Source organism: Mauremys reevesii, linkage group 7 (assembly GCF_016161935.1).
Source record: "Mauremys reevesii isolate NIE-2019 linkage group 7, ASM1616193v1, whole genome shotgun sequence".
NCBI lineage: Eukaryota > Metazoa > Chordata > Testudines > Geoemydidae > Mauremys > Mauremys reevesii.
Window position 1 is genome coordinate 88,967,187 of NC_052629.1, and position 14,312 is coordinate 88,981,498.

The window sequence follows — 14,312 nt, forward strand, 5'->3', positions numbered from 1 at the left end:
CAGACGCTGCCTTTTAAAAGTCCTGAAACTGTTTAAACTGTTGCTCTCACGAACAGAACAAATGGGTTTGTTCATTAAAGGACAATGAACCTAAGATAGATGTTTGTGCTCAATAGTCTTTGGGCTATCCATTCTTTAGTACAGTCTCATATTCAGATGCCTTGTACTTCTGTCACTTGTGTCTCACACACACACACACACACACATCCCCACACATATATATGTAATTAAATTCAAGTTTGGTTGTGTGTGTCTGTGTATTATTAGAGAGGAAGGGTGTGTGAAGTAATATATTTTATTGGACCAACTTCTGTTGGTAAAAGAAACAAGATTTCGAGCTTACACAGAGCTCTTCTTCAGCTCTGTGTATTATTCTCAGCTTCTGTATTACCTTACCACACAAGGGGGAGCTCTTTCCCATTACATAGCCTGCATTCCTTCACTATCTATTGCTTACAGGCCTACTGTGCAACTATACTTTTAATGCCTTTTCATACATTGTACTATGAATATGTCCATCTGAAGCAAGAGTCACAATAAACTATAAAACAGCATTACTTTCTTTCAGGACTCCTCGCTAAAAATGGAGAGGAACCATCCAGTTCTAGTGGGATGATAGATCTTCATAATTAATTAATTCTTCCTAAACATTTAATATCCTTTTCAGCTGAGGCTTACTCCTGCTTTTTATAGTTTATTTGTATTGTTTTTAGGGGAGCTATGCTTAACAGAAGCAAGTCCGCATGAGCATGTTTGTCTTTAACACTGTTCTATAATTTAATCAGATTTGGATTTTTGGAAATAAAACCCTTTCCAATTTGTGCTCCTAGATTACAGCCCTGCAAAAAAACTGAACAGTAATTTTTATTTACATCAGAAGCAGGAAGTCTACCAAACAATCAGTCAGGCCACTGGATGATCAAGGTACCTAAGGAGCACTCAGGAAAGGCAAGCCAGCTCTAGTCACCACATCTCAAAAAAGATACATTAGAACTGGAAAAAGTACAGAGAAGGACAACAAAAACTATTTGGGTATGGAGCAGCTTCCACATGAGGAGAGATTAAAAAGACGTGGACTGTTCAGTTTAGAAAATAAATGATATGTTAGACGTCTATAAAATCATGAATGGTTTAGAGAAAGTGAAAAGGGAAGAGTTATTTACCCCTTCTCATGACTAATAATACATGAACCAGGGATCGCCTAATGAAATTAATAGGCGGCATGTTTAAAAATGAACAAAAGGAATTATTTCTTCACACAATGCCCAGTCAACCTGTGGAACTTGTTGCCAGGGGATGTTGTGAAGGCCAAAAATGTAACTCGGTTCAAAAAAAAAAAATGTGATTGTGGATAGGACCATCAATGGCTATTAGCCAAGATGCTCAGGGATGCAGTCCCTAAACCTGAAAGCCAGAAGCTAGGAGTGGACAACAGGAAATGGATCACTGAATCAATTGCCCTATTATGTTCATTCTCTCTGAAGCATCTGGCACTGGTGGAAGACAGGATACTGGGCTAGATGGACCATTGGTCTGATGTAATATGGCCATTCTTATGTTCAAAGCTTTTATATTTCATAAGAACCAAATGATTTCATTCATTTCTTATATGAATTTTTTCCACACACGTTGGCTAGAAAATACGGAGGAATTGTATCTATTGGGTTTCTGGGAAACGGGGTGGGCGGAGCCCACCCCATGCTAACGGATTCTGCCCCCCCAGCCTAAGGGGAGGTTCCACAAGGCCTCAGAAACCCACTAATTGCGGGGGACAACTAATAAAAGAACAGGGACAGGAGTGCGGTCAAAGGTTCATAAGAAGGGAGCCTGACGGGGACACCGAGCAGAGAACCCCGGACAGCGCCCACTGCTCCTCGAAGGTGTCAAGGGAGCCAGCGGACGCCGCCTGGAGGAACTCCGCCCGGAGACGTGAACGGACTAAGGATCGGAAACAAGCCCCACAGTCGCAGGAGTCTCCATTGGCCAACCGCCTCTCCCTGGTCACGTAGATGGCCATTTTAGCCAGGGCGAGGAGGAGGTTGACCAGGAGGTCTCGCAACTTTGTGGGGCCACGGATAGGGAGTGCATGGAGAAGGAGGTGGGGGGAAAAGTGCAGCCAGAAACGCAATAGGAGATTGGTGAGGAGCCGGTATAGACAGGTAACTGGAAGAGATTGTTTAGTAACAACAATAGCTGATCTACATTTTTTCAACTCATGAATTCATCTTGACGATCTCAACCTGGAGATACAGCTCCACTGGGAAGGGGGAGGAATTAAGGAAAATGCAACATGTATAAAATCATTGTGTGTCAGTCTCACTGGCATCAGATAACAATGCTTTCTTACAATAAGAATCTGATTCTGTAGCAAGGCCTGTGCCAACATGTCACCCTGCTTATCTGTTTCCTAGAACTAGTTCTCTTCTGTGGAGACCTCTGTAATCAAGCCAAAGCACAAGGGTGCAATCCTGCCTGGCTGTTCTAAAGAGTCTCTTCCATCCACATTTTCCCTGCAGAGCAGCAGGCAGGATTGCACACTGACATTCAGAACTGCTAGATTGTATGAGCCAGCTACCTTCCCCAAGGGCATGCAGTCAATAGGCTCTGGAACATACTCATCTACCCACTCCCCCTGTTTATATAATGCTTTGTGCAGCTTCAGGAGGCAAGATGAAAGTGGCTTCTTTGAGGAGTAAGGTGTGCCCCACCACCTGTCTCTGCAATGTAACTGTAAAGTGCAGTATGCAGTCACACTGCCTTGCTTAATCTGCAGTGAATATACAGTATGGTACCAATGAGGCCTGGTCTACACTACGCGTTTAAACCGGTTTTAGGAGCATTAAACCGATTTAACGCCACACCCGTCCACACTAAGAGTCCCTTTACATCGATATAAAGGGCTCTTTAAACCGGTTTCTGTACTCCTCCCTAATGAGAGGAGTAGCGCTAATATCGGTATTACCATATCGGATTAGGATTAATGTGGCCGCAAATCGACGGTATTGGCCTCCGGGCGGTATCCCACAGTGCACCACTGACCACTCTGGACAGCAATCTGAACTCGGGTGCAGTGGCCAGGTAGACAGGAAAAGCCCCGCGAACTTTTGAATATCATTTCCTGTTTGCCCAGCGTGGAGCTCCGATCAGCACGGGTGGCGATGCAGTCCGAAATCAAAATCCAAAAAGAGCTCCAGCATGGACCGTACGGATGTGATCGCTGTATGGGCAGGCAAATCTGTTCTATCAGAGCTCCATTACAGAAGACGAAATTCCAAAGCATTTTTTAAAAATCTCCAGACAGAGGCCACAGTAGGGACTCAGCACACTTCTGTGTGACAAACGTAACGGAAAGCCAAAGAATCAAATGGACGTTCATTGAGGGGTGGGGGGGAACTGAGGACTCAAGCTATCCCACAGTTCCTGCAGTCTCCAAAAAGAATTTGCATTCTTGGCTGAGCTCCCAATGCCTGTAGTGTCAAACACATTGTCCGCGGTGGTTCAGGGCATAGCTCGTCAATTTACCCCCGTCATCCACCCCCAGAAGTAAAAGGGGAAAAAATCCTCTCTTGACTCTTTTAAATGTCACCCTATGTTTACTGAATGCTGCTGATAGACGTGATGCAGCAGCAGTCAACGGCAGCATCCTCGCCCCCCCCCCTTGGTGGCTGATGGTACAATATGGCTGATATCCATCGTCATCATCAGCCTTGTGGCAGATGGTGCAGTACAATAGGACTGGTATCCGTCCTCATCATCAGCCTGTGAGTGCTCCTGGCTGGCGTCCGGTGAGGTCGGCCGGGGGCACCTGGGTAAAAAACTCCTGATCATTCCCAGTAGATGGTACAGAACGGCTGGTAACCATCTTCATCATAGCAACAGGGGGCTGAGCTCCATCAGCCCCTGCCCTTCATGTGTAAAGAAAAGATTCTGTTCTGCCTGGACTATCATAGCAGCGGGATGCTGGGCTCCTCTCCCCCACACTGCTTAATGTCCTGTCTGGACTATCATAGCAGCTGGAGGCTGCCTTCCCCTCATTTTATCTCACTAACAAGTCACTGTTTCTTATTCCTGCATTCTTTATTACTTCATCACACAAATGGGGGACACTGCAACGGTAGCCCAGGAAGGCTGGGGGAGGAGGGAATCAACAGGTGGGGTTGCTGCAGGGGCACCCCCTGTGAATGGCATACAGCTCATCATTTCTGCGGGATCTGACACGGAGCGGCTGTGCTCTCTGGTTCTCTGATACACTGGTTCTCTAGTACACTTGCCCCATATTCTAGGCAGGACTGATTCTATTTTTAGATACCATAAAGGAGAGATTGACTCAGGGAGTCATTCCCATTTTTGTCTTTTGCGCCCCCGGCCGATCTCAGCCAGGGGCATCTATGACAGCAGCAGATGGTACAGCACAAAAGGACTGGTAACCGTCATCTCATTGCCAATTTACAATGGCATGGTAGATGGTACAGAACGGCTGATAACCATCTCTGCTATCATGCAAAAGCAAATGAATGCTGCTGTGTAGTGCTGCTGAATCGCCTCTGTCAGCGGCATCTAGTACACATACGGTGACAGTGACAAAAGGCAAAACAGGCTCCGTGGTTGCCATGCTATGGCGTCTGCCAGGGCAATCCAGGGAAAAAGGGCGTGAAATGATTGTCTGCAGTTGCTTTCCCAGAGGAAGGAGTGACTGACGACATTTACCCAGAACCACCCGCGACAATGATTTTTGCCCCATCAGGCACTGGGATCTCAACCCAGAATTCCAAGGGGCGGGGGAGACTGCGGGAACTATGGGATAGCTACAGAATAGCTACCCACAGTGCAACGTTTCAGAAATCGATGCTAGCCTCAGACCGTGGACGCACACCGCCGAATTAATGTGCTTAGTGTGGCTGCGTGCACTCGATTTTATACAATCTGTTTTACTAAATCGGTTTATGTAAAATCAGAATAATCCCGTAGTGTAGACATACCCTCAGTAGCAACCAGTAACAGCCCTGCCACATTCATTATACAGTAAAGTAAAGAAATCAGTGAGCAACCATCAGCCATGACTCATTCATAGAGCAGTGGCTGGAAGGTGCAGTAACTAGTAAATAGCCCTGCCACATTCATTATCCAGCAAAGTAAAGCAATCAGTGAGCAACCATTAGCCATGACTCATTCACAGAGCAGTAGCTGGAAGGTGCAGTAACCAGTAGCCCTGCAACATTCACCATACTTAACTATAGCGAAGTCAGGTGCTAAGGAGTCACTCCCCTTAGGCATCTCTGCAGGAGAAGGGATACATTGATTCTGCTGTCCTACAAAGTTCCTACTCTCCTTTAGCATCTAGATGCTCTTGCACTGAATAAGGCTGGTCTCTTTATACTTAATTTACTCTTAAACTACCAAAGTGTGGTGCAGCCCTATTTCCTTTCGAATGTGGAGACACCTATTAAAAGCTTCAGTCATTGCATCAAATAAACCTACTATACATGTTCCAATGCTGGTTTTCAAATCCTTCTAACTCAGCCAAATCAAAACCAATTTTCACTGGGATACAGCAAACATCTCTATTGCCCAAGGGCTATTTCTCTGCCAAATTATAGCCTTTTGCACCCTCCCACTTTGACACTAGCCAGACAATCCCAAAGTCACAAATACATACAAGTATGATATTTTTATATATAGAATGTGAAAGATCATGCATTAGCACAATCTAATCCTAATCCATGGAGTCACAGGGGACAATGCTTTGGAGAACAGCCAGTCCCATCTTCCACCTCTGCCCCCTAACAGTCTAGGGAATGCATTTCAAGCAAAAAGCATCTATATGTTTCTGTGGAGTAGGAGAAAGCGGTACAGAGGCAGCATTCCACCCATTCCAGACCAATGGGATTATCTGACCACTAAAGGGATGCTCTGGCCAAAATTGTTAGCTCATGCTTTTTTAATATATATCATTATGCAGCTAATGCACCTCTCATTACATACACAACTGGGAAGTTACTAGCTTAGAGAGGGCTTTCTTGGGTAAAGCTTGGTGATTTTTATAAATATATAAAACAAACCAATCTTATTTGAAAAGGGGAGATTCCACAAATAGGCAATTCAAGACTTGATGTTTTTAGTAATATTACAATCCCCCTGTCATTTGGGTATTCAGTTTCAAATTTAAGTGCAGAAAAAGTAATCAGACATGATATGAGAGTTTTATTCCATGGGAATTGGCATATGCCCCCAAAGGGCATTCATTACCACCTCAATTACTTCACCTCTGAGGTATTCATAGCCATATCAAGCACTGTACACACACACACACAAATTAGATATTAGACCATTTTCTCTCTTTGGCCCTAGGCATCCAAGCAATAGGCTGTTTTCAGCCATTTTACATAAGTTATCTGGAATTCCATAGCTCTGGTTCCAGACAGGTCTGGACTAACTATTGGATGGGTTTGAGATCCAAAAGTTTGATGTACAAAACCTTGTTTGTGCTAAGAGAAATAAACTGGCAACAGATTTAGCTTCTAGCCTGGCGGGCAAGTATAAGAATCTTAGGAGGGAAGAATAGATCTTCAAGACAGGTCTAGTCCCTGTGGGCTTCTGCGCACAGGAATTAGATTTTGCACAAGGAGTTAGAATGCTTGCAGTTGCATTAGCAGCATACCACCTTAGGGTATGTCTACACTACAAGAGTAGTTCGATTTAACTTAGGTTGAATTTGTGGATTCGACCTTATGAATTCGAATTTGTGTATCCACACTAAGGACACTAATTCGACTTTGTGAGTCCACACTAACGGGGCAAGCGTCAACATTGGAAGCGGTGCATTCTGGGCAGCTATCCCACAGTTCATGCAGTCCCCGCTTCCCATTGGAATGCTGGGTAGAGCCCCCAATGCCTGCTGGGGGAAAAATGTGTCGAGGTGGTTTTGGGTAACTGTCGTCATTCAACCGTCACTTCCGCCCTCCCTCCCTGAAAGCGCTGGCGGGAAATCTGTTTGCGCACTTTTCTGGTCAGTGACAGCGCGGACGCCACAGCACTGCGAGCATGGAGCCCGCTGCGATCATCGCTGCACTTATGGCCGTTGTCAACTCCTTGCACCTTATCGTCCACCTCTTCCACAGTCAGCTGCTGAGAAATCGGGCGAGGAGGCTCCAGCAGCGCGGTGAGGACATGAAGTGTCAGAGTGGCACAGACCTCTCACAAAGCACGGGATCCCGCGCTGCGGAGATCATGGTGGCAATGGGTCACATTCATGCTATGGGACGGCGATTCTGGGCCCGGGAAACAAGCACGGACTGGTGGGACCGCATAGTGCTGCAGGTCTGGGATGAATCACAGTGGCTGCGAAACTTCAGGATGCGTAAGGGCACTTTCCTTGAACTGTGTGACTTGCTGGCCCCTGCCCTGAAGTGCCAGGACACCCGGATGCGAGCAGCCCTGACTGTGCAGAAGCGAGTGGCCATAGCCCTCTGGAAACTTGCAACGGCAGACAGCTACCGGTCAGTAGTGAACCACTTTGGCGTGGGCAAATCTACCGTGGGGGTTGCTGTGATGCAAGTAGCCCACGCAATCGTTGACCTACTGCTCTCAAAGGTAGTGACCCTGGGAAACGTCCAGGTCGTCATAGCTGGCTTCGCCACGATGGGATTCCCAAACTGCGGTGGGGCTATAGATGGCACTCACATCCCTATCCTGGGACCGGCCCACCAGGCCAGCCAGTATATTAACCGAAAGGGCTACTTTTCAATGGTGCTGCAAGCACTGGTGGACCATAGGGGACGTTTTACCAACATCTACGTCGGGTGGCCGGGCACGGTTCATGACGCGCGTGTTTTCAGGAACTCTTGTCTGTTTAGACGCCTGCAGGAAGGTAGTTTCTTCCCGGACCACAAAATAACTGTTGGGGATGTGGAGATGCCTACAGTGATCCTCGGGGACCCAGCCTACCCGCTAATGCCCTGGCTCATGAAGCCCTATACAGGCGCCCTGGACAGTGACAAGGAGCTCTTCAACTACCGGCTGAGCAAGTGCAGAATGGTGGTGGAGTGTGCTTTCGGACGTCTCAAGGGGAGATGGAGGAGCTTACTGACTCGCTCGGATCTCAGCGAAACCAATATCCCCATTGTTATTGCAGCTTGCTGTGTGCTCCACAATCTCTGTGAGACCAAGGGGGAGACCTTTATGGCGGGATGGGAGGTTGAGGCAAATCGCCTGGCTGCTGATTACGCTCAGCCAGACACCCGTGCGATTAGAAGAGCCCAGCGGGAAGCGCTGTGCATCCGGGAGGCTTTGAAAGCTAGGTTCCTCAGAGAGCAGGGTAACCTATGACTGTCCAGTCTCTTTACAGAGAAGCTGAACCTGCCCCTGTTTCAGTTACTATTGACTTTTTTCAGCAGTTACATACCCCGTTCACCAGGTTTCCCCCCTTCCAACAGACGTTTACAAATAAAGTTATTGGAACATTTTTAATTAACAAAGTTTTCTTTACTAACGAATTCGCGTTAAAGGGTTCAAACAGGGACGCAGACTGTGGTGGGTACGGTGTGCAGTGATGTACAGACCGCTTCTACACTCGAGGACTGACAGGCTCCTGCTCCTACAGCGGTCTCTGGCGGGAGGACGGTTACAGGAGGGTGTGCAGGAAGGGGTGGGTTTGCAGGAAGGGGTGAGGGGTGTGTGGGAAGGGTGAGTAGGTGTAGGGGGATGGTGGCTCTGGCTGGGGCTCAGGGCATCGGAGAGGTTCATGGCTAGGGTGGAAGGGCATGGTAAGGGCAGCCTGCCTTGCCATTTGTGGATGCCAGGCGCTCGGACCCTGGGGCAGCATACACCTCCCAGACTGACCTGGGGCAGCAGACACCTCCTAGAGTGACCCGGGTGCCTAGTGACTGCACTCTGTGTGTGACCTGCTGTTGATCCTGCCCCCATGTCTGTACCCTGGTAATGGTGGCCGTCCTATGCAATTAACAAACCCCTATTTCCCCTTCACAAAAAATCTTCTGCAAAGAAACATGACGGAAACAGTAATGAACAGCAAACTATTTTTAATACTCAACTACACAGTTGAGGGATGAAACTGGGATTTTGGATTCGGTGAGCCAGGAAGGGAAGCAATTCTCATACTTTAGGGAATGAGAGCTGTTTGGTACATGAGTGCTCTGCTGGGGTGGAGTGACAGTTTTCACGGCCCCTAGCGCCCCTCCTTCTTGTGATTTTGGGTGAGGGGAGGACAGGACTTTGTGGCGGGGGAGGGCGGTTGCAGATACAGTTCAGGGGGGCTCTCTGCTCCTGCCTGCGGTCCTGCAGAACATCCACAAGGCGCCGGAGCGTGTCCGTTTGCTCCCTCATTAGTCCAAGCAGCGTTTGAGTTGCCTGCTGGTCTTCCTGCCGCCACCTGTCCTCCCGTTCGCTGTGTGAGCACTGCTGCTGAGAGAGGGTCTCCCTCCACTGGCTCTGCTGGGCCGCCTCAGCTCTGGAGCAGGCCATCAGTTCAGCGAACATCTCGTCCCGAGTCTTTTTCTTTCGCCGCCTAATCTGCGCCCGCCTCTGTGAGGGGGATGCCGGGGCAGTTCGGGAAAGAGCTGCAGCTGTGTGATGGGAAAAAGGAAGTGATTTCCTTGCAAAGATACATGTTTGCGAACACTGAACACAGTCTAGTCTGTTTCTGTGAACAAGACCATACAGGGCACCTATCTCATGTGCTCTCAGGACAAGTTCGAATTTTCGGCATTCACTTTCATTGCCTGGGGTCTTGCACTGGAGATCAGACAAGCGGGGCAGGACAGCAGAATCCGTGTAGCAGCCAGGCCTGGTAAGCCGTAAACTTTAGGCTGCTTAACAGTTAATGGATGACAGTGCCCTCCTGCTGCTGGCAATCTGGAAAGCATAAAGTCTGACCCTGTTCCAGCCCCTCGCAGCTGTCCCCGGGAAAGATCCCTGTATGCTTTCCCTCTGCAGCCTCCACCACGTGGCTGTTAAACGACGCTTATTGTTATGCAAAGGAAAAGTCAAGCATTCACAATAGTAACATTACAGTAATTCCCCTAATTAGATGCAGCAGTCGCCGAGCGAGATCACCCTGAGGCGGGTCACTAGGAGAGACAGAGAGCGCATGCTGCGTGAATCCCTGCACAGACCAGGGCCCTATGCTGCCATGCTGGTCAAGGCAATGCTCCCACTGTACCTCAGGATGGCCTGGCGTGGAAGAGTGTGCTTCCACGGAGCACCCAATAAGGCACCTCTCCCCAGGAACCTCCTGCGGAGGCTTTTCAAGTACCTCTACGAGAGCTTCGTGGAACTCTCCCAAGAGGATTTCTGTTCTATCCCTATATGTATTGACCTTCTTTTCATATAGTTTTTATTCCTGTTTTTTAAAAAATAAATGTTTACATGTTTATAGCACTTACCGACTGATCCTTCCCCTGATTCAGAGTCCGGGTTAACGGCCGGGGAGGGTTGGTAGGGGATCTCTGTGAGGCTGATGAAGAGACCCTGGCTGTCGGGGAAAGCAGTATTGTAAGCGCTGTCACCTGCCTCGTCCTCCACAAACCCTTCCTCATCTTCTCCATCCGCGAACATCGCCGAGAAACTGCCCGTCGACACTATCCCATCCTCAGAGTCCACGGTCACTGGTGGGGCAGTGGTGGCAGACCCACCGAGAATGGCATGCAGTGCCTCGTAGAAGCGGCATGTCTGGGGCTGGGCTCCGGAGCGTCCGTTTGCCGCTTTGATTTTTTGGTAGCCTTGTCTCAGGTCCTTGATTTTCACGCAGCACTGCGTTGCATCCCGGCTGTATCCTCTGAGTGCCATGACTTTGGAGACCTTCTCGTAGGTCTTTGCATTCCGTTTTTTGGAGCGCAGCTCCGAAAGCACAGACTCATTGCCCCACACAGCGATCAGATCCAAGACTTCCCGGTCAGTCCATGCTGGGGCCCTCTTTCTACTCTGAGATTGCATGGACTCCTCTGCTGGAGAGCTCTGCATCGCTGCCAGTGCTGCTGAGCTCGCCCCGATGTCCAACCAGGAATTGAGATTCAAAATGGCCAGACAGGAAAAGGAATTCAAATTTTCCCGGGGCTTTTCCTGTATGGCTGATCAGAACATCTGAGCTCGGACTGCTGTCCAGAGCGTCAACACAGTGGTGCACTGTGGGATAGCTCCCGGAGCTACTAAGGTCGATTTCCGTCCACACATAGGCTAACTCAACATAGCCATGTCGAATTTAGCGCTACTCCCCTCGTCGGGGTGGAGTACCCCGAACTAAAGAGCCCTCTAGGTCGAACTAATTAGCTTCCTGCTGTGGACGGTTGCACGGTTAAATTGAATTAACGCTGCTAAATTCGACATAAACTCCTAGTGTAGACCAGGCCTTAGAAAGGTGAGAAATACCCGGCTATCATTGATTTACCAGCCACTGCAGTTTTAAAGAGAAGCCTAGCTTTTATTAGAAGCATTGGCTCAAGAAAGCAACCAAGTATGGAGTTAGAAGACTCTGGATTCCCAGCCTGTTTTTAATATGAAAGGCTCTGTGTGAGAGAGAAGCAGACTCCTGAAAGGGAACAGATTATTGCAGTTCACTGAAAACCCAAGAGTCAAATTTCTCAATTTAGGAATATAGGGTGAATTAGGCCTTTTGGGGTCAGCCTGGTGGGTTGGCAAACATAATTTAGCCATGTGATTGGCCTGGAGAGTGGGTGAGGTTCCCAAGCACTAGGTGATATTTGGTGAAGAGAGGATGTGTGGGTGGAAGAACCAGGACAGCTGCAGTCAGTGAATAGAGTGAAGCAATTATAACATCAGTAGGGATGTATGCAGGGGCTCTGAAACTTCAGAACTGCCAAGGTAGGGCATGCATTAGAGAAACTTGAGTAAGAGGGAAATGCTAGCAAGTTTTCTGGAAAGCTTCATTTAAGATAAAGGCATTTCCTTGTAGATGGGGAGATATATAGGGAGGTGGACTGCAGAAATACTGGTAGTGTTGTAACAAGGGAGTTGGATGTGATCTGATCTGTGATTAAACCAAAGCCCTGACAACATGCAAACAAATTGCAGCTCTACTTTAGCCTGCAGGTATGGAGGTGACTAAGGACCTACAGATATTCTGTTTAGAGTTCATAGCTAGTTTTACATATTGAATGACCAGCTCCCATTTTCTTTTCCTGTAAGTAAAAGACTGGATTGTTCTCCTACACACAACCCCTTACTTTAGGTTAAAAAATAAACAAATCCATCTCCCTCCCAGCTTTCATCTGCCAGTGTGTGAGCAGACAGTGCTTCTCTCCCCATCCCCACCTCCCTCCATGCTCTCTCGCTCGCTCTCCCTAAAAGAAGGATAATACCAGCAGGCATGTCTAACATAGACCAATTTGTTTGGGTTTCAGTTCTCTAACAGGAATTACATGATTGGTTTAATTCAGTCCTCCAGAAACAACCATTGGAGGCCTGTGCCCATCCACCACAGAACTCCACAGACAGAGAGGATGTAAACCCCAGAGATCCCTGCCTCGAGGGCATAGAAAAAACGGTTACTTACCTTTGTAACTGTTGTTCTTCGAGATGTGTTGCTCATATCCATTCCAGTTAGGTGTGCGCGCGCCGCGTGCACGTTCGTCAGAAGACTTTTACCCTAGCAACCCCAGTGGGTCAGCTGAGCGCCCCCTGGAGTGGCGCCATAACGGCACCGCATATATACCTCAGCCGACCCACCCGACCCTCAGTTCCTTCTTGCCGGCTACTCCGACAGCGGGGAAGGAGGGTGGCTGTGGAATGGATATGAGCAACACATCTCAAAGAACAACAGTTACAAAGGTAAGTAACCGTTTTTTCTTCTTCAAGTGATTGCTCATATCCATTCCATTTAGGTTAATCCCAAGCCTTACCTAGGCGGTGGGGTCGGAGTGAGACGTGGCGGAATGCAGGACCGCCGAGCCAAAGGCTGCGTCATCTCTCGACTGCTGGACCAGAGCATAGTGAGAGGCGAAAGTATGAAACAGTTTCAGCCCTTGCTGTTTTAGCAACCAGAGATAGTCAAGGACCATTGGAAGCGGAAGCTCTGAAGGAATAGCATTGCGCGCTTGAGCCCAGCAAGCGAAGCGCTTCCACTTGGCCACATAGGTAGAGCGAGTGGAAAGCTTTCTGCTGCTCAATAAAACATGCTGCACGGGAGCAGAGCAGCGCAATTCCGACTGGTCTAGCCACTCAGGAGCCACGCCGTGAGGTGGAGGGCCGGCAGGTCTGGGTGACGGAGAGTGCCGTGATCTTGTGTTATAAGATCCGGGTGAAGCGGTAGAGGAATTGGGCTGGCTACCGACAGATGGAGCAGCGTGGTGAACCAGTGTTGCCTGGGCCACGTTGGCGCAATTAAGATGAGACGTGCCTTGTCCCGTCCGAGCTTCAGCAGGACCTTGTGTATGAGGGGAAACGGAGGAAAGGTGTAGAACAGATGACGAGTCCATGGAAGGAGAAACGCGTCCGACAGAGAGCCCGGTGCCAGGCCTTGAAAGGAGCAAAACTCCTGGCATTTGCAGTTCGATCGGGATGCAAACAGGTCTACATGGGGAAATCCCCACTGTTGGAAAATGGCATGAGCAATGTCTGCTCTCAGCGACCACTCATGGCAGAGAAAGGACCTGCTCAGGCGATCCGCAATGGTGTTCTTGACGCCGGGAAGGAACGACGCCACTAGATGGATCGAGTGGGCTATGCAGAATTCCCACAGTAGCATCGCCTTGTGGCAGAGGGGGGGAGAGCGGGTCCCGCCTTGCTTGTTGATTTAGTACATGGCCATTGTGTTGTCTGTAAAGACTGAGACACAACGGCCGTGGAGGCGAGTTCGGAACGCCTGGCATGCCAGGCGCACTGCCCGGATCTCCCTGACATTGATGTGCATATTCAATTCCTGCACCGACCAAAGGCCTTGAGTACGAAGAGCGCCGAGATGGGCTCCCCATCCGAGGGACGAGGCGTCCGTTGTCAGGGAAAGGGAAGGCTGAGGAGCCTGGAATGGTACCCCCGCGCATACGTGAGAAGGGGTCAGCCACCAATCCAGGGATTGAAGGACACCCGCTGGAATGGTGAGTAGGGTATCCAGAGGGTCCCTGTGCGGGCGGTATCTGGAGTGGAGCCACAGCTGAAATGGGCGGAGGCGGAGCCTGGCAAATGGAGTGACGTGCGTGCAAGCCGCCATATGACCGAGAAGTCGGAGACAAGCACGGGCCGAGGTCATACGAGAGGCCTGAAGGGCGCGGATTAGCTGCGTAAGGGCCTGGAACCGTAGCTGCGGAAGGTAGGCCTTGGCTAGAGATGAGTCCAGGGTCACG

The 14,312-nt window shown here is 49.1% G+C and overlaps 1 protein-coding gene and 1 long non-coding RNA gene across 3 annotated transcripts in view; one reads left to right on the forward strand and one right to left on the reverse strand.

The window, feature by feature from the left end:
* The window catches only part of SYN2 (synapsin II), a 443,697-nt gene that overhangs the window by 415,353 nt on the left and 14,032 nt on the right, over positions 1 to 14,312 (forward strand). The window contains exon 11 of one of the 2 annotated variants that reach the window (XM_039482093.1): positions 831 to 1,034. The exons of the other annotated variant lie outside the window; for it this stretch is intronic. Within the exon in view, the coding sequence (XP_039338027.1) occupies positions 831 to 854 (24 nt within the window). The 3' untranslated portion in view covers positions 855 to 1,034. Of the gene's footprint in view, positions 1 to 830; positions 1,035 to 14,312 lie in introns of those variants that run through there. 2 annotated transcript variants of the gene reach the window in all.
* The window catches only part of LOC120369155, a 116,361-nt gene that overhangs the window by 54,216 nt on the left and 47,833 nt on the right, over positions 1 to 14,312 (reverse strand). The gene's annotated exons all lie outside the window — the stretch shown is intronic.